Below are 26,865 nucleotides of genomic sequence, written 5' to 3'. Positions count from 1 at the left end.
TCACCATCAATATCTGGGGTCAAATCTGACCAAAACCTCAACAAGACAAGCAGCAAAATCACCATGGCTACATGAGCAGACAGAAGCCAGATAAATATCAGCAAGTGATTCAACTTGATCCCCAAGGCCTTTCCCCTTGATTTGGTGGATGCCGTTCCAAAGTCAATCAAACAAGTCAATACCACCCAGGACAAAGCAGCCCACTCAATTAGCACCAATCCATCAACCTAAATGTACATTTCCCCCAACACCAGCACACAATGTTGTACAATCTGTTTTCATTTTTACACACATAGGGTGGTACATGTTGAAGCAGGTACTATCACAATGTTTAAGAAACATTTAGACAAGTACATTGTTAGAATAGGTTCAGAAGCACATGGGCCATACACAGGCAGGTGGGACTACTGTAGATGAGGAATGTGGTCGGCGTGGGTAAATTGGGCTGAAGGACCTGTTTTCACGTTGAATGACTTCATGACTTTATCAATGCCAGCCTTTCCAGTAACATCCAAATCCCAAAATGAAAAGAGCAGACTTGTTTGCCACATAATATTTGAAAGCAACATAGGCGAGTCAGCCCAAGCAAACTGCCCAATATTTATCCAATCGGACATGTCGTGCATGGGTAAATGAACATATGATACAGTACAATAGCAGCAAAATTATGTTAATCCTTCTAAAACATATAGCTATTTAACAATGTATATAATTCTAATCATACTAGAAACAATGGAAAAAATGGAAGTTTCAGTTAGCGCCCTCCATAATGTTTGGGACAAAGACCCTTCATTTATTTATTTGCCTCTGTACTCCACAAATGAGATTTGTAATAGAGAAAAAAAATCACATGTGGTTAAAGTGCACAGTCAGATTTTAATAGAGTATTTTTATACATTTTGGTTTCACCATGTAGAAATTACAGCAGTGTTGATACATAGTCCCCCCCCCCATTTCAGGACACCATTATCTTTGGGACAGCAATGTCATGGAAATGAAAGTAGTCATGTTTAGTATTTCGTTGCATATCCTTTGCATGCAATGACTGCTTGAAGTCTGCGATTCATGGACATCACCAGTTGCTGGGTGTCTTCTCTGGTGATGCTCTGCCAGGCCTGTATTGCAGTCATCTTTAGCTTATGCTTGTTTTGGGGGCAAGTCCCCTTCAGTTTTCACTTCAGCATATAAATGGCCTGCTCAATTGGGTTCAGATCGGGTGATTGACGACACGGCTACTCAAGAATTTACCATTTTGTAGCTTTGAAAAACACCTTTGTTGCTTTAGCAATATGTTTGGGATCATTGTCTTGCTGTAGAATGAATCGCCGGCCAATGAGTTTTGAGGCATTTGTTTGAACTTGAGCAGATAGGATGTGTCTATTATCCTATATCTATTATCTGAATGGTGGCCGATTAGGAAAAGGGGAGATGCAACGAGACCTGGGTGTCATGGTACACCAGTCATTGAAAGTAGGCATGCAGGTGCAGCAGGCAGTGAAGAAAGCAAGTGGTTCGTTAGCATTCATAGCAAAAGGATTTGAGTATAGGAGCAGGGAAGTTCTACTGCAGTTGTACAGGGCCTTGGTGAGACCACACCTGGAGTATTGTGTACAGTTTTGATCTCCTAATCTGAGGAAAGACATTCTTGCCATAGAGGGAGTACAGAGAATGTTCACCAGACTGATTCCTGGGATGGCAGGACTTTCATATGAAGAAAGACTGGATAGACTCGGCTTGTACTCGCTAGAATTTAGAAGATTGAGGGGGGGTCTTATAGAAACTTACAAAATTCTTAAGGGGCTGGAAATGCTAGATGCAGGAAGATTGTTCCCGATGTTGGGGAAGTCCAGAACAAGGGGCCACAGTTTAAGGATAGGGGGAAGTCTTTTAGGACCGAGATGAGAAAAACATTTTTCACAGAGAGTGGTGAATCTGTGGAATTCTCTGCCACAGAAGGTAGTTGAGGCCAGTTCATTGGCTATATTTAAGGGAGTTAGATGTGGCCCTTGTGGCTAAAAGGATCAGGGGGTATGGAGAGAAGGCAGGTACAGGATACCGAGTTGGATAATCAGCCATCATCATATTGAATGGCGGTGCAGGCTCGAATGGCCTACTCCTGCACCTATTTTCTATGTTTTTATGTTTCTATGTCTATACACTTCGGAATTCATTATGCTACTACCATCCACAGTTGTATCGTCAATAAAGAGAAGTGAGCCAGTACCTTCAGCAGCCATACATGCCCAGGCCATAACACCCGTGTTTCACAGATGAGGTGGTATGCTTTGGATCTTGGGCAGTTCCTTCTCTCGTCCAAACTTTGCTCTTGCCATATCTCTGATATAAGTTCATCTTCGTCTCATCCGCATACAAAACTTTTTTTCCAGAACTGTGGGTGCTCTTTTAAGTACTTCTTGGCAAACTGTAACCTGGCCATCCTATTTTTGCAGCTAACCAGTGGTTTGCATCTTGCAGTGTTCATGAAGTCTTCTGCGGACAGTGGTCAATGACAAATCCACACCCGACTCCTGAAGAGTGTTTCTGATCTGTCGGACAGGTGTTTGGGGATTTTTTTCTTTATTAAAGAGAGAATTCTTCTGCCATTAGCTGTGGAGGTCTTCCTTGGCCTGCCAGTCCCTCTGCAATTATTTTGCTCACCAGTGGTCTCTTTCTTCTTAATAATGTTCCAAACAGTTGATTTTGGTAAGCCTAAGGTTTGGCTGATGTCTCTAACAGTTTTCTTCTTGTTTCTTAGTCTCATAATGGCTTATTTGACTTCCATTGGCACAACTTTGGTCCTCATGTTGATAAACAGTAATAAGTTTCCAAAGGTGATGGAAAGACTGGAGGAAAGACTAGGTGCTGAGAGCTCTCTTATACCTGCATTAAGGAGGCATTTAAACACACCTGTGAAGCCATGTGTCCCAAACATTATGGTGCCCTGAAATGGGGGGGTCTATGTATAAACATAGCTATAATTTCTACATGGTGAAACCAAAATGTATAAAAATACCCTTTAATAAAATCTGACAATGTGCACTTTAACCACATGTTTTTTTTCCCAATTGTAAATCTCAAATTTTGGAGTACAGAGGCAAATAAATAAATGATGGGTCTTTGTCCCAAACATTATGGAGGGCACTGTATGACATTAGACAGGACAGGCAGAGTTATTTTCTTTGGAGCAAAATAAATTTGAAAGAAGCATACAAAATGACAACCAATTTTGATGATGTAAATACAGGTTGATCCCATTAGTGGAGGGTTCAAGGAACAGGGCACAGATTTAAATTATTGGGCAAAAGATACAAAAAGTAATGAAAAGATTGTTCAGAGGGTAGTCACGATCTGGAACCTGCAACCCACAAGCATGGTAAAACAGAATTAATTGGCATTTGCAGGAGAAAATTAGATTAGCACTCAAGTGAAAATAATTTGCTGTTCGGTGTAAAGAGCCAGATATTTTTTTTCCCCGCCAGTGATGTAATAATTCTTAGATTCTAACACAAAAACCACCTATTACTGTCATCATAATACGCCACTCAATACTTCACTCATATTCTGCAGAACACACATCAAAAGTCTCGACAACATCTCAACATCAATCCCTTGACTTGATTATTCTAGCACACTCCTGGTGGACCTTCCTCCAAATCTGAGGAAAATCTAAACAATTTTTCACATCCTAATCACACCTAGTTCAATTCACTTATCATCCTTTGTTGCTCCTTCTGTTGAGGAAACTGTTCAACCCATCATAACCATACCCAAAAACAAAGGTCACGTACACTTCATTGTCAAACTGCAGTATGCGGGTGATGCTGGTATTTGTCCATGCTCAGAGGTTGCAAGTCCTTCCTTCAGGCACATGGAATGCCATAAATATCCTATAAATCCCTGGACCATGACCAAAGAAGAAAAAAGGCATTCCAGGTAGTTCTGACAACCTGCGGTTGATGTGATGGAAGCATATAGAGGCCAAGCATAAACTGCATAAGGAGTGTGCTATATCATAAACGACCCATCCACCTGCCCCATTCAGGTACGTCTTGCCACATCTATAAGAGAATCTGCGTTTCCCATGCCGACCTCAGACATGTCAGAACTAACAGAACCAAAGTTGAAACAAATCATCCCCATAACATAATTCAGAAGAAAATACTGAAAAATGTGTATTTGAACATAAAAATGTTAGTCACCAATAGAACCTTTGCCCTTTTATTTACTAATACATTAGGCTGTTGAATGCCATTTCCATCATTTCTTCATTCACTGGGAGAAATCATGGTGAGCTCCAGTTAATTCTTTCAGAACATGTCCTTTCCTTTCTCAATCCCCAGTAATGTCGTAGTCAACTTCCCACAGAAAACTGATTTAATAGCTTGCTTGGAATCAAATATCTTCCCTGTAGGACCTTAATCTGAATGGAAAAACAACAGATGACTGAGGCACACATTGAGATAGAAAGAAACAGAAGCAATATGAACTAAATGAAGGCTTTAAAAAAATAATGCAGGCACAAAGACCAGAGGGTGATTTGCCCACAAATCTTTGGGAGTGGCAAGGTAAGTAAAGAAGGTTATTTTAAAAATCAAGATCTTTAGCTTTTCCAATAGAAAAACACATAAATCATGCCAACCCTTTATGCAACAACAATCATGTTGCAACTGAGATGTGTACAATTCTGATCAGCATACTCTATGCAGCACGCAAAAACCTTGAAGAAGCAGCACGCAAAAACCTTGAAGAAGCAGCACAAAACACATTAGAAAGGTACCTAGGATAATAGGCGAAAGCTGGGTTTTTCTCCCATAAATCAGGAGATAAAAGACTTAACGGATGTTTACTATCATTAGCTTTGATAAAGCATTCAAAGAGCAATTTATTTCCATTCACAGAAAGTAACATAATTTTATACAAAATCAAAATACTGCAGATATTGGAAATCTGAAAGGAAAAAAAATAGAATACTGGAAATAAGGTTACTTCTGTGGAAAACATGCTGTCTGATTAATGTAGTTGGAAGGATTTTCTATTCTAATTGCAGTTTCTTAGATTGTAAAAAAAAATGCAACAATTATTTTCAACTGCTCTGTAAAGCACTGCCCAATTTGTATTAAAGGAAGGGGATTAATTTTCTAAATGGAAATCAGGAAATACTTAAAGAAAAACAATGTGTGGTGCAGTACTGTAGCAGTGAGTGCTGCTGCTTTGCAGATCTGGAGACCAGGATTTGATTCTGACCTTGGGCGCTGTCAGTGTGAAGTTTGCACCTTCTCATTGTGATTACTGGAGTTTCCCCTGGTTGCTCAGGTTTCATCCCACATGCCAAAGATATGCTGACTGACAGGTCAATTAGGTACAATAAACAGATTTTAGTTTAGTTGGATGGCAGGTGGGGCCAGAACTGATTGGGATGCCAAAAGTTAAATGGAATTAGTGTAGATGAGTGCTTGATGGTCGGCATGGACTCTTGCCAAGGTGTCTGTTTCTATGACAGAAAAAGGAAAGTGGAATTAATAGCACTATTGAACAATTTGCACATGGATGTTGGAGAGAACAGTCTCCTGCTATGCTTTTGTTATTACTTATTCATTTCTCAGGATCTGGCCATTGCTGACGCCAGCATTACTTGCCCATCTTTAATTGCCCTTGACCAGAGTGGCTTGGTCTGCCATTTCAGAGGATAAATATCAACCAGATTCTTTAATGTATTTTCTTCCTTGCTCTATAACCAAAGAGGAAATACATATCCATATACCATGCCTCTTCTTCAGTTATTCTGCCTCAGCATAAGTTACTGCAATACCTTGCAAGACAAGATACAGGTTTGTCAGCTACAAGAAACTGCAGAGGCTGGTTTACAAAATAAAAGACACCAAGTGCTGGAGGAACTCAGCAGGTCAGGCACAATGGCTGGAGAACATGGATAAGTAACGTTTCAGGTCGGCATACATCTTAAGACTGATGAGAACTTTTTCAAACTACGAAAACCTTGATGAGATTTTGCAGTGGAACAGAGGAGATCTATTTCAAAGTAGACATTTAAAGATCAGTCTGAAGAAAGGTCCAGACTCAAAACATCACCTATCTATGTTCTCCAGAGATTCTGCCTGACCCACTGAGATACTCCAAGTTTGTCTTTATTTTTTTAAATATCTACTTTATAATTTCACTACATACCAGGCTTTAAGAAAGGTTAGGCAGGACAACTATATCTGGAGCAGTTCAGTTTGCCACAACAAAAGGGTTGTGATTGAGGCCTGAAAGTATTCATAAGATGATTTCCAAAAAGCAATTGGAATTTTGCACTAATAACCACAATGAGAAGTTATTAGATCAGCCTGATTTTAACATCCTAGAAATACCTTAGGAGGTAAAAGATAGCGCGCAAGCACACACACAAAACCACACACACTTCACATGCATCACAGGTCACAAGAACTCTTGCTGAAAAAGTGACTTGTATTTACAAAACAATTTGTAAAACTGCCAAAACATTCCAAGACTCTTGCAGCAATATCTGTAAAAGAATTAACACGGAAAATGAAAATATTAGGGCAAATGACCACAAGCTCTGAAACCAAGAAAGGTTTAAAGGGACAGACTAAAAAAGGTTCAGGCAATATTAAGGATGGAACTGCACAGCCTTCACAAAGCAGAAGCCAAGTTCAGCCGCAGATGCCAGTTTATACCAAAGGTGAATACAAAGTGCGGGAGTAACTCAGCGGGGCAGGCAGCATCTCTGGAGAACATGGACGAGTGATGTTTTGGGTCAGGACCCTTCTTCGGACTGATTGTGTATGTGTGTAGGGGGGGAGAAGAAGGGAGAAGGGCAAATTGTTGGCTACAAATGGTGTGTGCCAAAAAAGCAATATTGTTGCGAACCGTGGAACTGGTTAACAGGCTATTAGTGGTGGAAAGGAGGCATGGGGAAAGGGGGCGTCGCACAATGGCAGCCTCGCCAACATTCTGTCTGTGCTTTCGTCTATTATTTTTAGTGTGTTTTAAAAGTATGTGTTAATGTTCTCTAGTTTGTTTTATGTGGGGGGTGGGGGGAAGGGGAAAACGTTATTTCAATCTCTTACCTTGCCGGAGATGCGATTGTTTTCCGGATCGTATCTCCGGTCGTTCTGCGGCCTAACATCATGGAGCTGGCGGCCTTGCTTGGGACTGACTTTGAACCCCTCCGTGGGGCTGTGGACTTACCATTGGAGCCTGCGATCCCTTGCCTGGGATTGACACTCCAACTACGGCCTGCGGATTTCACCATCAAGGAGCTCGCAGTCTCGGGTAGAGACCGATGTCGGGAGCTCCAAACGACTCAGAAAGTTTCGACCAGCCCCGACCCAGGGTCAGATCGCCTGGCGCGGGGGTGCTGAGATCCCCCCCCCCCCCCCCCCCATGCAGGAGCTTGATCGCCCCGATGCGGAGGGCTCGACCGCCCGCTACGGGAGCCAAGATCGTCCAGTCAACAGAAGGTTCGAGGCCGCCAACAGCAGAAGGACAAAGAAGGGAAGAGATTTAACTTTTTTTTGCCTTCCATCACAGTGAGGAATGAGGAGGAGTCACTGTAGTGGAAGTTTATGTTAAAATGTATTTTGTGTGTTCTGTTGCTTTTTATTGGTACGATTCCACGGCAAATGAAATTCCTCATATATGTTGCAAAACATACTTGGCTATTAAAGTATGATTATGATTATTATGATGAAGTGTCACGAGGAGGGAGGGGAGGAGGCAAGGGAGTGTTTGTAGAAGTTACTTAAAATTAGAGAATTCAATATTCACATCGCTGGATTGGAACTACCCAAGTAAAATACACGCCACTGTTCCTCCAATTTGTGTGTGGCCTCACTCTGGCAATGGAGGCAGACCAGGACAGAAAGGTTAGTATGGAAATGGGAAGGGGAGTTAAAGTGGTTAGCAACTGGGAGATCCAGTGAGCCTTGGCAGACCCAGCGTAAGTGTTCAGCGGAACGATCGCGAGTCCATCCTTTGTTTTGCCGATGCACAGTTGTCCACATCAGGGACACTGGATGCAATAGTCGTGGTTAGAGGAGGTGTATGCGAGTCTGTCTCACCTGGAGTGATTAAGGCAGTACCACTTTCCAAATTGGCAATCAATTCCCTATTTTCATTGGACATAAGTGGAGAGCATTCACCCATTGAGTCTGCAATGCCTCTTAGAACATTCTTCATTAATTCCAATATCCTATTTATTTTCCAAAAATTTGTTTATCCCCCTCATGCCTATCAACTCCAACCAGATTCTCCTGCCACATACCAACTCTCAGGGTAAATTCTGATAGCCAATTAACCAATGGCCGCTTCTTTCGTTGAGAGAGGAAACAGCAGCATCCAGATGACACCCAGACAGAGAAAATGTGCGAACTGCACATAAGCATCACTCGAACAAACACAAGGAAACAGGAGGCAGTAGTGACTACTGCACCAGTGTGTGTTTTCTTTGAAATAAAAAACATTACCCAGGCCAGGAAAATGTACAAAGAAACAATGAACTAAAAGATTTTTTTCCAAATATGCAGTCAGTTATCAATTTACAGGGCTCTATGTCACATAACTTAATGGAATGATGTAGGGTTTTCATTTTTGGAGTATAATGAGATTTTTAAGTCAATCAAGCCTATTTGGGCAATCTGTTTGAGGAGCATCACCACTACTGGAAGGTAACCCACCACTATCAAACAAAATCACGGCCACACAGATGAGTTACTCCTTCATGGAGCAAAATAGAAAACATTTATAATTACTTCAATTTTCTTTCTGGTTCTCAAATGCTATGTTGACAATATTTCCAATATTAATGAAAGTTTAAAATAGGCAGACAACATTTGACAATTTAAAATAATGCAACAGCAAATTCCTCCCCCATTTCCTGCATTACATAGTTACGTTTTCACCTGAAATTGTATTTGTTGTATTTCAAACTTGAGGTCTACTGCCAACAACATGAAAACAATGTTTCATTTTAAAGCTATAATTCCAGTCAGTTCTGCATTTAGATGAACTAAACAGACTCTTATTGTGGATTACTGCACGGCTGAAACTTGATCCAGTTTCCCAGACAGAAGGTGATATTGTGACAGATACAACCAGTTCTCCATCATATCTGCCATATCAGCTGACCCTGAGACAGATGGAAGAAAGACGACACTGTCCGATAACAAACAGATTAATTCCTTTTGCTTTAAGCACGCCAGGTCTCTCCCTCATTTTGAAGTCTTTGCTAGGGTGTAATACAACATTAGTTGCTCTTCAGAACCTGATCAAAATCGTAAACTTTCATCTCTGCACATCAGTAGGAAATTTAACTTGAGTCAAGCACAATCCAACCTTCAGCCAACACCTCAATTCTGGCAAGAGTCTCTAATCCATGTACTTTAATATAAACTGTAATATCCCTACTGCTACTCCAACTGAGATTAGATAAATAAGTAAACAACTGTTAAGATGACCAGGAAAGACTCGTTTTATTATTAACTGGCCAAGGCATCAGGAAAGGAAACAAATCATATTCACATTTTCCCCAGTGATACAGGGTGTAAATGCAGGAATCTAAATCATAGAGGCCAACTAGATTTCATATGCCACTTGGTGAGATGATTACAAATATAGTAATAGCATCAATAGTATCAAAGATTATCTCGGTTATTAACAAGACAGATAAATCTAAACATACTGCCAAGAAATGCAATCCCAACACTACTTCAGGAAAGCAGTTCCATAGATTGCAAAACAAAATGTTTGTCCTGAAATGGAGGGGTTTGTCTCAAGATAGAACTGTTTGTCTAAAATAAACTGCTGATCTAGAAATATTAAAAACAAACAGAAAATGGTGGAACACTCAGCAGGCTGGGCAGTATCTGTACAAAAAGAAAATGAGTTAGTTTCATATCAAGGATTATTTATTTAAACTGTGAAAAAATAGCAATAATTGATTTTTTAATATGGAGAGATACACAATAGCATGATAAAAAGGTGGAGGTATTTGGACGGGTAAGAAAGGGGTAATACGCAAGCCTTGCCTGGTGTCAACTGTGGATAAAAGCTAGACACAAAATGCTGGCGTAACTCAGCGGGACAGGCAGCATTTCTGGATAGAAGGAATGGGTGACGTTTCGGGTTGAGACACTTCAGACTGATAGAAGCAATGGGTCTCAGCATATGAAGACAAACATCATGAGGCCCCAAATGTAGAAAGATATTCAATTGCAATTAGCGATTTGCTGGAACAATAACGCTCGTCATCTCAGACCACTCTGCTAAAAAGTCAATGGAGTGAGGAAAATAAAACTCATCTTCAATCCTTTAATAATGTTAATATGCACAAACCATCCTGGCCCCTTAAATAATTAGTTTTTACTTGAACTTTTACAACCGCTACCACCTGTAACACTGAACTGCATTATTCACAGAACGTAATAAAACAGGAGGAGGACTGAGGAAGGAAAGGACAAAAACAAAATCAGTCTAGAAAAACCACAAATTCAAAAAGAAAAATTTAAAAAACACATTAAACAGTACATGTTAATGACTTGGAACATGCTGTCTAAAATACTGATGGCAGCACTGAATATCACATCAAAGGAAAAATAGGATAGGCACTGTAATGTAATAAATACGCCATCACTACAATAGGCTAGTAAAGTTAGACTGAAGGGATTGGCATGCACAGAGGCAGCATAGACTCAATAGGTCAAATGGCCTAATCGTGTGCCATAATTCAGCGTGTCCCCACTGCCTCTTACCAATTTCTCTTTATGTACCACAGAAAACATTGTTTTCAGATGCATTACAACTTGGTATGGTACCTGCTCTGCCCCAAAATGCAGAGTTGTGAATGATTCCCAGTTGATCGTGCAAATCAACCTCCCCTCCCCAGCTGACTCCATCAACACTTCCTGCTGCCTCAGGAAAGCAGCCAACATAATTAAGGACAATTCTCATGTCAGTCATTCATTCTTCCCTCTCCCATCAGGCAGATGATACAAAAGCTTGAAAGCACGTACCACGAGATTCAAGAACAGCTTCTTCCCACTGTAAAAAGACTCTTGAATCAACCTCTCTTAAGCCAAGGATGAATACCTGATTGTCCAATCGACCTTGCGCAGCCCTTGCATTTTGTCTGTAGATGTAACACCACATTTTGCACTGCATTTATTTATTATTTTACCCTAGTTGATGTGCGCATGTATGGTACGATTTGGCCGAATAGCATACTAAATGTTTTCACTGAATTTTGTTACACATTACAATATACCAAAAACTTCCAAATATCAAAAAACTCTTCCACTCTACTTGCAGGTACTCTCTTCCTTAATGTGATGATCTTCATTGTGTTACAAATATCACCCACTTTGTTAAAATCTGTGAACAACTCAACATAATATAATATTCAGTTTAATCTATTGAAAAGGTAATTGACCCCAAATGTTAACTGCTTCTTGACTGATCATTTACAGTATTTGTTTTTATTTCCTGCAAACTTTTCTCATAAAAAGTAATACTTTGATAAATATTAGAAATCTTTGCTTCCACTCATATTCTCTTTACATTCTTGACAAAAACAGGTACTGATATGAAAGCTAATCACTTACATTTTGGTTGTACGTTATAACAAAGGGTTATTTACAAACACTGGGTAATAATTAATTGCACGCAATTTCCTCCCAAATTATTCATTGTTTAGGTGTTTCCTTAGTTTATCAAAATCTTTAATTGGTCTGATCACATCACTGCAGAACAATAAACCCCCAAATTATACCCGAACAAGAACAAAGTACCAGAAATAATCGAATAATTTAATCAATCGCATACTTCACATAACTGCAAACCTTCCAAGTTTTAGCAAATCTTGATGCACATTTGATTACGTGTTTGGGGAAAAAAATGATTCCATGTTTAATTTGAGCACATGAACCAAAGACTTTGTTAATTACATGGCGCATGGCTCAGGACCATGAGCACAGGAATGCAAACACACGTTCCCAACACAATCACTGTGCTACACACAACACAGTCCAGTGCGTGCAGTTTATTTGAGTCTTGCCTTTTGCCGCAGTCGCGTTGTACTTACAGCTCCAGTGTGGCCGGGATCCCGACCCCTCTCTCCTCAGGCGAGCCCAGGATTGCGTGCTCCCATTCACTGTCCCACTCCGGGGCCCAGCCGAATGTTTTCAGACTCAATCCGCACCACTCCGATCCTGGCCGGAAATTTTCTCCCTCCCTTCCCTCCCTCCCTCCCCCTTTTCAACCTCCTTCGGAATAAATAAAACCGGTCATAAGAACACGCACAACTCTCTCTCTCTCGGCGTTAGAGTTCTAAATGCCACCAACTCCACTCTAGCACCACGACACGAAGGAAAACCGCCACTTTAATCTGAGGGGAATGATTTCGAAACATTAGGAAGGGGAAAAAAAACGTTTCCAAACGGCCTTTGACTTTCCGCGGGCACGGATGAAAGCGCGCATCCCATTGGCCGGCGCGCCGTCACGTGGCGACGCGGCCAAGGTCGCCTGTAACGGGGCGCCCGGTTGGTTGCGCGGCCTACCGGAAGTGTTTGCCTTTTTTTTTAAGGCCAACATTTAAAGCAATTCAAAGCAAAGATCTTAGAGCAGAGCAATAGCAGAGCTTGAAGATCTTTGATTCAAAGATTAGATATCGCTGAAGCTCCCAGTGCTTGTGCACTGATTTATCTTTTAATGGCAACAACTTATTTTCCGCACTTTGACCCCCCCCCCGGGCATGGAATCACGTGAGGGAAGGAAGGAAGGAAGTGCCGAGCCCTCTGTTGATGCCTCATCCCCCCCTGCTTGCTCGGATTATGTTTCCTTTTTGTTCTCCCACAATGTTTTCCAACATTTGCAAAGGGCTTTGCACCGAATACTATGCACTTTTTTTCCAACTCTTTTGATGTGAAATTTCGTGTCCATCTGATTAGATGCACATTTTCGGTTAGGTATGCATGATTAAAATGTTCCCCGTGGCAGTATCTTATAATGTATTCGACTTCTGTTGGTAGATTTTATGCTGTCGCTTTGCTATTTTTCGAACTCTTTTGATTTAGTTTCATTGAAAGTTCGTATCCATCGGATTAAATGCATATTTTCTGTTAGTTATGCATCGAAATGCTCCCGAGCGTAACGGCATTTATTTGACTCCTTTTGGTAGATTTCACGATGTCCTTTTTCAAAACTGCTCGAAAAACTGCAGAACATGTTAATTATAATGCCACTATACGGAAATAGTTTCAACAACTGCGGTTTTGCCTTTAGACAAATAATAATGTGAAAGCTTCCGTCGGGAAGTGAAAAGAAAAAGTAAAAATGTGTTGCAGACGGGAAATAATGGAAACAGTACAATGGGAATTAGTTCAAAATCAACTACAGCAGTTCCGTCGTTAATTTTCATCAAGTAACCAGTAGCATTACTAACATTTTAAGACTTTTCAGTGATGATCTCTTGCTCACAATTATATTTTCAAAGGAAATTATTATTAATTTCTAGAAAGTGATAAAGTAGAGAAATATTGCTTCAATTTAAAATGCTCTTACCATTTTTGTGATATGCACACGTGGCAATAACAGATTATAATTGTATGTATTACTTTCCCTAATTAGCTTCAAAGCTATCAGAGTCATTCATGACTCACTGGAGTCAGATCGGCCAATAAAGGCAAGTTTTCCTTTCAGGATATTAGTGAAACGTTTCAAAGGTCTTTTATTGTCACGTGTACCAATTAAGTGATATGCGAATTACCATTCAGCCATACTAAAAAAGCAACAAGACACACAACTACATAAAAGTTAACATAAACATCCACCTCAGCGGATTCCCCACATTCCTCACTGTGATGGAAGGCAATAAAGTCTAATCTTCTTCCCTCATTTTTCTCCCGCGGTCAGGGCAGTCGAACCATCTGTCGGGGCGATTGAAGCTCCGGTGGTCGAAGCTCTTGCGGCTTGGAGTTCCCGAGGTCATTCTCCAACCAGAGACCGCGAGCTCCACAATATTAAAGCCCGCAGAGCTCTCAAAGTCGGTCACCAGCAAAGGCCGCTAACTCCTCAATGTTAGGCCGCAGTGCGGAGAGATATGATATGGGAAAAAATTGCATCTCCATCGAGTTAAGAGATTAGAAAACATTTCCCACAACCCCCTCCCCCCACTTAAAAACAAGCTCAAGAACACTAAAAACGTACATTTAACACATATTAAAAACAAAGGGACAGACGGACTGTTGGCGAAGCTAATGACAATAAAATAAAATTGTTAAATTGATGAGTTCAAATAGTTAATTGAATTCAATTTGGCAACACTATATAATGATAGCTCAATCAATGTATTTTGTGTTTGTGGATTGTCTATCCAATTGGCTATTACCTATAATAAATATTGCAATCTCTTAAGCAATATTTATAATTGAAGTTGCCTGCTCTTTCACTTGTGAGAAGAGTGATGTAAAGGGAAAGGCAAAACTAACAGTGAAAACGGTTTAATCCCACCGATGCAATGCATTTATTTTGGAAAGACGAATAATGCTACAGAAAATAAAATACAAAGATGCTGAAACATCTCTCTATATTTCCGAAACTCAAAGAGCAGAAATAGGCCATTCGGCACATCAAGAATACTCCGCCATTCAATCATGGTTGATCAATCTTTCCTTCTCAACCTCCTACCTTCCCCCCATAACTCCTGACACTCGTACTAATTAAGAATCTGTCAAGCCTTAAAATATCCATTGACACAACCTCCACAGCCATATGTGGCAATGAATTCCACAGATTCACCACCCTCTGACCAAAGAAATTCCTCCTCATCTCCTTTCTATAGGTACACCCTATTATTCTGGCCCTAGATTTGCTCACGTGTAAATATCTGCTCCACATTCACTCTTCTTGTCACTTTTCTTCATTAAAAGTAATAATATGGTTACTTGTACTTGAGATGTTAAATCTAGTTTGCATGCAAAATGTTTTTGCGTTAGAGATGAATCATGGAAATAGTCATTTTTGCTTTCAATGCCCTTACACATTCAATATCATCTGACTGACATCTGGCACTTAACAATAAGTGGATAGACCCAAAGTAGAAAAAGTATGTTATGGTGATTCTCAGTGACAAAACATTTAACTTGGCTACATTTAATTAAATTTAAAACATACATGTGGAGAATATCCAGTTTATTAATTACTCTAACAGGAGAAATTAACTGTCATATACTCTGCAGATATCTAAAAAGCAACAGAAGATAAAATCCCTGGAGACTGAATACCTCTTTCAATTACCATACGTATATAAAACACTAAACAAATTGGTGATCAACCAATGAATCACATATTACTATTGAGCCGTAAACTGGAATTCAGTGTTGTGATGATATACTGTTTACAGGTAAATTATGTGAAGATGATTCATGGTGTCATTTCTTTTAACATTCATTTGACTTGTAACAAAGACATGCGTGTAATCTTGTTCTATATGTGGCTTTTTGTGAATTTAAGTTATACAGTATGCCTCTTCAATAAACAGGACAAAAATATTATTAAGCAAGAAACAAATTACTGGAGGAGCACAACAGGTCTCGCAGTATCTGTGGGGCAAAGCGGTTGTCGACATTTTGTAAAGACCCTGCATCAGGACTGGGAATGTAGATGAAAGATAGGCACAATAAAGAGGTGAGTCAGGGGCAAGCAGATGAGAGGTGAAATCAGGTGGGGCCAAGGGGCAGATCGAGCCAGGTGGAGAGGGGATGGAGGAATTTTAAGGGTGACTGTTTTGTCTCACGTAATAATTGAATTTTGAGTCGATGCAGCAAATTTTGCTCTGCTGTTACAATTTAAGACTTCTCAGTGATGGGTTATCTGCTGCAGCAATTTCTCTTTTCATTTCAGATATCTAAGAACTGCAGTGTATTGCTTTTGTAACATGGCTTTTGCACACCATGTAATTGCTACAATGTGAAACAACAGGAACTGATCAGTAATCAATGCACAAATTTATTTTTTTCGTCTGTTGATTTACACGGGAGGATGCATCTCTGTATCAGTGATCATGCATCCTATTAACAACAGAATTATCATTCTTTACCATTGCTGAAGTCTCGTTGTGTTCAGTTCCTCTTTATACACACATCTGTGCACCTGCCAAGAATATGTAAGTCTACATGAACAGAAAACACTTGTACTCGATGAATGTGCAATGGTATGTAATGCCAACAGCATTCTTCCGGATTTGTGTGTCAATTAGTTTTGGCAGCACCAAAACTCACTTATCCTTGTTAATTTTGGATTCAGCAGGAAGTTGCAGCAAAGACAATGAGCAAATGGTGATGAACAAGAGGTCTCAGTCTCAATGCATGATACGTAATTTTTATGTTCTGATAATCTCTCTTTGAGTAGTTGTTTGGACTGCTGCAAAGGCTTTACACCTTAAGAAATTTAATCAATAGCCTAAGAAAATTAGCTACTGAATGATTCAGTATGATGGATTAAACTCCAAATTTCGAAAAGCTTTTAAATTCTGAATTATCCTCGCCTCTCCTCCGACCACTGGCAGGTTAGGGTCATCAACTCACCTGGATTTCAGGCCCAGTTCCAGACCTAGAGAGGGAAGAAGTGTCTCCACTCAAAATGTCACCTATCCAAAGATGCTGTCTGACCTGCCGAGTTGTTTCAGCACTTTGTATCCTTTTGTGTGTTAACAAGCATGTACAGTTCATTGTTTCCACTACTTGTGCAATGAGTCTGAAGAAGGGTCTCAATCGGAATCATCACCCATTCCTTCTCTCCAGAGATACTGCCTGTCCCGCAAAATTACTCCAGCATTTTGTGTCTATCACTTGTGCAATGATACTCTATTACTCGGCCATCCCTTACTTGGTTACAGCGGATAATCAGCAATAATGGACACCATTCCCCCCCCCCCCCCCATTGTCTGTTATAACAAGGATTTACTGTAGTCTAATCGGTTGTTTCAAGTTCAAGTTACATTTATTGTCACACGCACCAATTAGTACAGTGAGATTTAATTACCATACAGCCAAACGAATAAAAAAGAACACAATACACGATAGTTTAACATAAACATCCCCACATAGCGGAATCAACGTTCCCACGGTGAGGGAAGGCAATAATTGTTCAGTCATCTTCATCATTGTTCACCCGTGGTCGGGGCCTTTGAGCCCTCCGCAGTCGCCGCTACAGCAGCCCGATGTACAGGCCCTCTCGCTGGGATGATCAGAGCTCCGGCGTCGGAAAGGAAGAACATACTCAGCGACTTGGAGTTTCCGAATCAGCCACATGAATCGACCCCCCACATAAAAATGATTAAGAAACCTCCAAAAACACACTTTTAGACAGACTAAAAATAACAAAAAGGGTGAAAGGACGGACAAACTGCTGGCGAGGCTGCCACCCGATGACGTTTAATAATCCCATATGTCTTTCCTTCCATCCTCAGTAAATATAACAGATTTCGAAACAACTTTTGTCAGCTCAATAGTTTGAGTACTAAATCACAATGGTGGACAAATCGCTAATACCTGATCAAGTGTATCCTAGGACATTGTGGGAGAAGAGGGAAGAAATTACAGGGATTCTGGCAGAGATATTTGTGTCATCAATGCCAGAAGACTGGAACTTGTCTATTGCTGTGCCTTTATTTAAAAAAAGACTGAGAACCACAGAGCAGATTGTCAGTGGTGGCTACATTATTGGAGGAGGTTCTGAGACAGGATCTAGGTGAATTTGGAAAGCCAAGGACTGATTAGGCATAGGAAATGTAATTGCATTTTTGGACCAAGAAGATTAATGAGGGCATTGTTATAATTATACATTGTTTACATGGACTTTAGTAAGGTCTTTGACAAGATATTGCATGATAGGCTGGTCTGAAAGGCTTGTTCAAATGACCTCCAGGGCAAGCCTGCCAATTGGATACAAAATTGACTGTAGTTTGTGATGGAAGAGGGTTGTTTTTCAGGCTGGAGGCCTGTAATGAGTGCTGGGCCACTCATTGCATTGGTAATGAAATTGGTGTTGGGATCACTGCCGTTCATTATTTATATTAATGATTTGGATGAGAATGTAGGTGGCATAGTTAGTAAATTTGCAGGTCACACTACAATTGGTGGTATCGTGGACAGTGAAAACAGTTACAATGGAATCTTGATCAACTGCCCCAATGGCCTGTGAATGACAGATTAAACTGAATTCACAAATACATATTACGAGGTGTTGCATTTTGGGAAATACAAACCAAGGCAGGCACAATAAACGATAAGGCCCTGGAGGGTGTTGTGGAACAGAGAGATTGAGAGGTGCATGTACATTGGTCTATGAAAGTGGCGACACGGGTGAACAGAATAATGAAGAAGGCCTTCGTCACTCAGTGTATTGAATACAGGAATTGGGATGTCGTATAACAGCTGAAATAGGCTATGGTAAGGACATATTTGGAGTACTATGTTTAGCTCTGATCGCTTAGCCATAGGAAGGATGTAATTAAGTCCATCACACAAACCAGCCTTCTCCCCCACGCCCACCACGATGGACTCCATCTACACTTCACGCTGCCTTATCTAAGACCATTTACACCCCAGTCATTGACTTTTCTCCCCTCCCATAGGGTAGAAGATACAAAAGCTTGAAAGCACCTACCAGTCCCCTCATAAGTTAAGGGTGTACTCCCGATCTCCCCACTACCTCATTGTGGCTTAGCCTTTTTTATTTAATCTGTACTTTCTCTACAGCTATAATGCTGTAATAATAATAATAATGGATGGGATTTATATAGCGCCTTTCTAATACTCAAGGCACTTTACATCGCATTATTCATTCACTCCTCAGTCACACTCGGTGGTGGTAAGCTACTTCTGTAGCCACAGCTGCCCTGGGGCAGACTGACGGAAGCGTGGCTGCCAATCTGCGCCTACGGCCCCTCCGACCACCACCAATCACTCACACACATTCACACACAGGCAAAGGTGGGTGAAGTGTCTTGCCCAAGGACACAACGACAGTATGCACTCCAAGCGGGATTCAAACCGGCTACCTTCCGGTTGCCAGCCGAACACTTAGCCCATTGTGCCATCTGTAGTGCTGTAATAGTATAACAATGCACTCTGGTATTTATCTCTTTGCACTACCTGTTGCACTTATGTATAGCTTGATTGTATTTATATATAACATGATTTGATTGGATAGCACGTAAACAATTGTATCTCATTATATGTGACAATTATATATCAATACCAATAAACTGGAAAAGGTACAAAAACGATTTATAAGGATTTTCCCGGGTCTAGAGAGCTTGAGTAATAAGGAGACTATTTGCTCAATAGTCTAGGACTTTTTTTCCATGGAGGTGGCCTTATGGAGGTTTATAAAATTAAGAGGGACATAAATAACATTAATAGCCTTAGTCATTTCCCCAGGGCAGGGGAGTGTAAAACTAGAGGGAAAATATAAAGTGCTGGAGTATCTCAGCTGGTCAGGCAGAACCTGGAAAAGTGAGATTAATTCCAACGTGACCCCACCACTAGCCACATCTTCCCATCTCCCCCTCTGTCTGCTTTCCGCAAAGACCGCTCCCTCCGTAACCCTCTGGTCAATTTGTCCCTTCCCACCCGTACCACCCCCTCCCAGGGCACTTTTCCTTGCAACCGCAAGAAATGCTACACTTGTCGCTTTACCTCCCCCCTTGACTCCATTCAAGGACCCAAGCAATCGTTCCAGGTGCGACAGAGGTTCACCTGCACCTCCTCCAACCTCATTTATTGCATCAGCTGCTCTAGATGTCAGCTGATCTACATCAGTGAGACCAAGCGTAGGCTTGGCGATCGCTTCGCCAAACACCTCCGCTCGGTCCGCAATAACCAAACTGATCTCCTGGTGGCTCTGCACTTGAACTCCCCCTCCCATTCCGAATCCGACCTTTCTGTCCTGGGCCTCCTCCATGGCCAGAGTGAGGACCACCGGAAATTGGAGGAGCAGCACCTCATATTTCGCTTGGGCAGTTTATACCCCAGCGGCATGAACATTGACCTCCAATGTAGTCCTCACTGTCTCTTCCCCTTCTCAGCTCTCCCTCAGCCCTCTGGAACCTCCTCTTCCTTTCTTCTTCCCCCCACCCTACATCAGTCTGAAGAAGGGTTTCGGCCCGAAACGTTGCTTATTTCCTTCGCTCCATAGATGTTGCCTCGCCCGCTGAGTTTCTCCAGCACTTTTTTCTACCTTAAAGGTTCTGCAAGTGAGTTTGTTTGGGAGAAATGCTACTTAGCTTTTGTAGCAGACAAAGCTACAAAAGTTGGGGACAAAGCTGGGGACAGAGCTACCAGCCTTGGAGGGCATCTACCACACGCGGTGCCTCAGGAAGGCCCTCAGCATCCATAAGGACTCATCACACCCCTGCCACGGTCTGTTTCAACTACTTCCCTCCGGCAGACGTTACAAGGCCTTCTACGCCCGAACCTCTAGACTCAGGAACAGTTTTATCCCAAGAGCTATAGCGGCTCTGAACCGGCCCTAATGAGTGCCCCCCCACCCACTCCCTTTGGACAGTCTCCCTCAGATGGTCACGTCAATCAATTCAGCTTGCTTATTTATGTATTGTATTTATTTACCTTTCTTGTACATCAGTGGAGCTGCACACTAAATCTCGTTGCACTGACGTGCAATGACAATAAAATATATATTATTATTAGTATGGAAGTTGAACATCCTCAGTACTACAAATGAGTTCCAGTAGTTGATGAGCAGCACCCATTGTTTCAGCTATATCCTTTTGTAGGGCATGCATACATTTTGTGGGTCTTAGCTTCCATGGTATGGTGCTTTTATCCAACCATATCCATGATTGCATTCAGAGGTTAATTAGGGAAAGTTCATTGAGATTTGCCACATAATTTGTCAAACCAACTTCCCAGGAAGATATTGTCCTTTAAATAAATAATGCCAATACTCCCTTAAACAAGGCAAGGTTTATATTTTTCTGCTTTCCCTTGGTTTCTGCATCAGAAGGGAGAGGTGCAAAATTAGGTAAAATAGATTACATTTTTCAAATGAAAAAAAGCTCTCCTTCTACTCTTTTTACCTTGGTGCTGACATACATTCTGTTCTTCAGCACTTAAAGCAGTTTCGTTCTCAATAATGAACCAATTTGTGTACTGAAGCTTACTGTACATTTGGAATTACTTTTAGTGATGAACATAGTTTTACCGAGTCTGGCATAACTATGAGCCTGAAGTAAAGTTTCAGCTGAAAAGCAAATTGATTTTAGCAATCGCAAATAAATTACAAAGCAGACATTCCCTTAATGGGAATAACCCTTGCTTTCCTTCTCCCGCGGTCCCTCCCCCACCCTTGTTCTCCGACTAGTTTCACTGTCCACCTGATTAATTTTACTGATTGTATGCCATCTTCCCTTCAGATAACAATGAACTATTCTACATTTCCTTGATCAACATCTGCTTTGATCTGTTGTTTTCACACCTTACCCTTACATATCTCTATACTCCCTCTCCCGACTCTTTACCTGAAACATCACCCATTCATTCTCTCCAGAGATGCTGCATGTCCCACTGAGCATTTGACGGCACTGGCCTTATACCGGCTAGAGTTTAGAGGGAGGATCTCATTGAACTTACCGTATAATGAAAGGCGTAGATGTGGAGAGGATGTTTTCACTAGCGGGAGAGTCTAGGACTAGAGGTCATAGCCTCTAGGAGGAGGATTTTTTTTTTTTTTAGTCTGAGGTTCTTGAATCTGTGGAATCCTTTGCCACAGAAAGCCATGGAGGCCAAGTCAATGGATATTTTTAAAGCAGAGATAGATAGATTCTTGATTAGTACAGGTTTCAGGGGTTATGGGGAGAAGGCAGGAGAATGGGGTTAGGAGGGAGAGATAGATCAGCCATGATTTAATGGTGGAGTAAACTTAATTTTATTCCAATCACTCCAGCATTTACTCCAGGAGTTACTCCAGCATTTAGAGTCTATCTTCGGTGTAAACCAGCATCTGCAGTTCCTTCCTACACGTCCCGTTGATGGGAGCTGAGTGTGGTGGCTCCTTGCTGGTGTAGTGCTGCATCTGCAGTTCCTTCCTACACGTCCCCTTGATGGGAGCTGAGTGTGGTGGCCAAAGGCTCATTGCTGGTGGAGTGCTGCACCTGCGCCGTGCTGTTTGTTGTGTGTGAGAGTAGGGGCGTGGATTGGGGAAAGATGGCGGCCTGGTTGGCGTTGCAACGGCAGCTGGGCTGCGTCAAGAACCTTCCATCGGTGTGGCCGTCTTGTCGTCGTGAGCTTTTTCACCATCGGCCCTTCTGTTTGAAAACTGTTTCTCCGGGGGGAGGGTCCCTGAAGCTGGGTTTTGTCTGCCGTGGTTGTGAATTGAAAAGACTGCGTTATGTTTCCAGCAGCGCCCGTCACCAAAGCAAAGATCCCATTTTCAAGGTGAGTGGTCGCGATCCGGGTTTGTTATTAGCGAAATTGGCAAATCTATATGTTTTAGAATATCGTTTTATCGATGAAAGTCTGAAATGGCGACTCTCTTAATATTTCTTTGTTATTGGCTGCGCAGTATTTCAAGGTCAATACTCACTGATAGCCATTAATGTAACGCCCTCAGTGGTGCACTGAGTTACTCCAGCATTTTGCGTCTATCTTCGGTGGAAACCAGCATCTCCAGTTACTTCCTACAAATTTCATGTACTCAATAGTAAAGCGGGATTCACGGTAGGTTTAAGCCCAACACAAATGTTTAGATATTTAAAGAGCAAAATTCAATAATGGAGCAATTGCATAGGACAAAATGTGTAGGAAAGAACTGCAGATGTTGGTTTAAATCGAAGATAGACACAAAATGCTGGAGTAACAGCAGGAGAGGCATGGAGAGAAGGAATGGGTGAAGAAGGGTCTCGACCCGAAACGTCACCCATTCCTTCTCTCCAGAGATGCTGCCTGTCCCGCTGAGTTACTCCAGCATTTTGTGTCTACCATAGAAACATAGGCATAGAAAATAGGTGCAGGAGTAGGCCATTCTGCCCTTCGAGCCTGCACCGCCATTCAATATGATCATGGCTGATCATCTAAAATCAGTACTCCGTTCTGGCGTTTTCCCCATATCCCTTGATTCCGTTAGGCCTAGGAGCTAAATCTAACTCTCTTGAAAACATCCAGTGAATTGGCCTCCACTGCCTTCCACAAACCCACGACTCGGCCATGCAAAAGTTTTTCCTCATCTCTGTCTTAAATGGCCTACCCCTTATTCTTAAACTGCGACCCCTGGTTCTGGACTCCAACATCAGGAACATTTTTCCTGCATCTACCCTGTCTAATCTTCTAAGAATTCTATATGTTTCGAAAGATCCCCTCTCACCCTTCTAAATTCCAGCGAATACAAGCTCAGTCGACCCATTCTGTCATCATATGACAGTTCCGCGACCCCAGGAAATAACCTGTGAACCTACGCTGCACTCCCTCAATAGCAATAATGTCCTTCCTCAAATTAGGAGACCAAAATTACACACAATACTCCAGGTGCGGTCTCACCAGGGCCCTGTACAACTGCAGTAGGACCTCAAATCCTCTCGCAATGAAGGCCATCATGCCATTAGCTTTCTTCACTGCCTGGTGTACCTGCATGCTTACTTTCAGTGACTAATGTACAAGCACATCCAGGTCCTGTTGCACCTCCCCTTCTCCTAATCTGACACCATTCAGATAATAATTTGCCTTCCTGTTCTTACCACCAAAGTGGATAACCACACATTTATCCACATTATACTGCATCTGCTATGCTTCTGCCCACTCACCCAACCTATCCAAATCACCCTGCAGCCTCATAGCATCCTCATCTAAATCGTTAATATATGTTGTAAACAACTGGGATCCCAGCACCGAGCCTTGCAGGACCCCACTAGTCACTGCCAGCCATTTTGAAAAGGACCTATTAATACCTATTCTTTGCTTCCTGTCTGCAAACCAGTTCTCTATCCATGTCAGTACCCTACCCCCAATACCATGTGCTCTAATTTTGCACACTAATCTCTTGTGTGGGACCTTGTCAAAGGCTTTTTGAAATTCCAGATACACCACATCACTGGCTGCTATAACATCTTTAATAATCGACTCCAGCATCTTCCCCACTACCGATGCAACTGTTCTATAATTCCCTGTTTTCTTTCCCTCCTTTCTTAAAAAGTGGGGTTACATTGGCTACCCTCCAGTCCAGGAAAATGATCATGAATGCATCCACGATTTCTAGTGCCATCTCCTTGAGTACTCTGGGATGCAGACCATCAGGCCCTGGGGATTTATCTGCCTTCAGTCCCAAAAGTTTACCTAACACCATTTTCTGACTAATGTGGATTCCCTTCAGTTCCTCCCTCCCACTGGAGTCAAGTCAAGAGTGTTTAATTATCATATGTCCCGGACGGGACATATGACATTCTTACTTGCTGCAGCACAACAGAATATGTGAATATGTAAACATTGTATATAACGGGGGGAAAAAAAGAAAAAAAGTTTAATAAATAACAAATATAGTGCAAATAACAAATAATAATATAGTCTTTTGCTGTTCTTAGCTCATAGCTAATTTGTTTAAGAAGGAACTGCAGATGCTGGAAAATCGAAGGTAGACAAAAGTGCTGGAGAAACTCAGCGAGTGCAGCAGCATCTAAGGAGCGAAGGAAATAGGCAACGTTTATTTCCTTCGCTCCTTGGATGCTGGTGCACCCACTGAGTTTCTTCAGCACTTTTGTCTACCCTCAGCTTATTTGTTGTGTTTAACAGCCTGATGGCTGTGGGGAAGAAGCTGTTTCTGAACCTGGACGTTACAGTCTTCAGGCTCCAGTACCTTCTTCCTGATGGCAGTGGTGAGATAAGTGTGCGGCCAGGATGGTGTGGGTCCTTAATGATTTTGGCTGCCCTTTTGAGGCAGCGACTACGATAGATTCCTTCGACGGTGGGGAGGTCAAAGCCAGTGGATGGACTGGGCAGTGGTCACAACTTTTTGTAGTCTTTTTCACTCCTGGACGATCAAGTTACCGAACCAGGCCACGATGCAACCAGTCAGAATGCTCTCTACCATGCACCTGTAGAAGTTTAGGAGAATCCTCTTCGACATGCCGAATCTCCGTAATCATCTCAGGAAGTAGAGTAGCTAATGTGCATTCTTTACAATTGCGTCGGTGTGCTGGGTCCAGGAAAGATCTTCTGATATATGCACGCCCAGGAATTTGAAGTTATTGAACCTCTCCACCATCGTCCCATTGATATAAACAGGATTGTGGGTCCTCATCCTTCCCCTACTAAAGTTCACAATCAGTTCCTTGGTCTTACTGATGTTGAGAGCCAGGTTGTTGTGCTGGCACCATTTGGTCAGTCAGTCGATCTCACTTCTCTCTATACTCTGACTCGTCCCCATCTGTGATTCGTCCAACCACAGTGGTGTCATCGGTGAACTTAATAATGGAGTTCGCACTGTGACCGGCTACGCAGTCATGGGTAAAGAGTAAAGCAGGGGGCTGAGCACGCAGCCTTGAGGTGCTCCCGCACTAATTGTTACTGAGGATGAAGTGGTTCTTCCGATTTGAACAGACTGTTGATGAGGAAGTCGGGGATCCAATTGCAGGGGGATGCGCAGAGGCTCAGTTCCGTGAGCATGGTAACCAGCTTGGAAGTGATGATGGTATTAAACGCCAATCTGTAGTCTATAAACAACAGCCTGACGTAGGTGTTTTTATTGTCCAAGTGGTCCAGTGCAGAGTGGAGAGCCAGTGAAATTGCATCTACCGTTGACCTGTTGTGGCGGTATGCGAACTGTAGTCGGTCGAGGTTCTTATCGAGGTAGGAGTTGATGGGCACCATAACCAACCTCTCAAAGCACTTCATCACCACAGACGTTAGTGTCACTGGCCGATAGTCATTGAGGCACGTCACCTTACTCTTCTTGGGCACCAGTATTATTGATGCCCTCTTAAAGCAGGTGGGAACCTCAGACCTCAGAAGTGAGAGGTTGAAAATGTCCGTAAAAACTCCAGCCAGTTGGTCCGCACAGGTTTTTAGAACACGGCCGGGTATACCATCAGGTCCAGGCGCTTTCCGAGGGTTCACCCCCTGAAGGATCTTCTGACATCCGCCTCTGTGACTATGACTGTAACACCGTCAGGGCGAATAGGGGCTCGGGAAGGCACATCAATGTTCTCCCTATCGAACCGTGCGTAGAACGTATTGAGCTCGTCAGGGAGTGATACTTCACTGTCGTTTGAGCCGCCTCCTGATTTCACCTTGTAGGAGGTGATGGCATTCAAGCCACAGTTGCCGTACATCCGTCTCATCCTCCAGCTTAGAGCAGGTCCCTTTTGGCCTTTTTGATGGCTTTACCAAGGTCATATCTGCACTTCTTATAGACCTTAGCATCGCCAGACCTGAATGCCCGGCATCTTGCCTTTTGAAGAATGCGGATCTCATAGTTCATTCAAGGCTTCTGGTTAGGAAACACTCTGAAGTTTTTTTTATTGGAACGCAGTCCTCCACACATTTCCTTATGAAGTCTGTAAGGACTGCGGCATATTCATTCAGGTCCGTTGCTGAGTCCTTGAACATTGCCCAGTCCACAGGCTCCTAGCAGTCCTGGAGTTGTTCCTCTGCACCCACACCCCCCCCCCCCCCCCCCCCCCCCGACCATCTCTGTACATTCTGTACAGTCCTCATCTCTGGGGTGCTTTCTTCAGTTGTTGCCTGTATGCAGGAAGAAGCAGCACTGCTGAATGGTCGGATTTTCGAAGTGAAGGCGAGGGATAGAGCGATAGGTGGCTTTGATGGTTGTGTAGCAGTGGTC

General features: G+C 42.2%; 2 protein-coding genes across 5 annotated transcripts in view; one reads left to right on the top strand and one right to left on the bottom strand.

Moving 5' to 3' along the window:
- Window positions 1–12,499, bottom strand: part of ankrd11 (ankyrin repeat domain 11) — a 166,189-nt gene extending 153,690 nt beyond the window's left edge. For all 4 annotated transcript variants that reach the window (XM_033035670.1, XM_033035669.1, XM_033035672.1 and 1 more), the window contains exon 1: window positions 12,098–12,499. The gene's annotated coding sequence lies outside the window, so the exon portion shown is untranslated. The remainder of the gene's footprint in view (window positions 1–12,097) is intronic.
- Window positions 12,500–22,209: 9,710 nt separating this feature from the next.
- Window positions 22,210–26,865, top strand: part of spg7 (SPG7 matrix AAA peptidase subunit, paraplegin) — a 49,249-nt gene continuing 44,593 nt past the window's right edge. Inside the window, exon 1 of the mRNA XM_033035668.1 lies at window positions 22,210–22,472. Coding sequence (XP_032891559.1) covers window positions 22,242–22,472 — 231 coding nt within the window. The 5' untranslated portion in view covers window positions 22,210–22,241. The remainder of the gene's footprint in view (window positions 22,473–26,865) is intronic.

This window comes from Amblyraja radiata, chromosome 17 (assembly GCF_010909765.2).
Source record: "Amblyraja radiata isolate CabotCenter1 chromosome 17, sAmbRad1.1.pri, whole genome shotgun sequence".
NCBI lineage: Eukaryota > Metazoa > Chordata > Chondrichthyes > Rajiformes > Rajidae > Amblyraja > Amblyraja radiata.
Note: the sequence above shows the minus strand (reverse complement) of the source record. Positions and strands in the feature narration are given on the sequence as shown.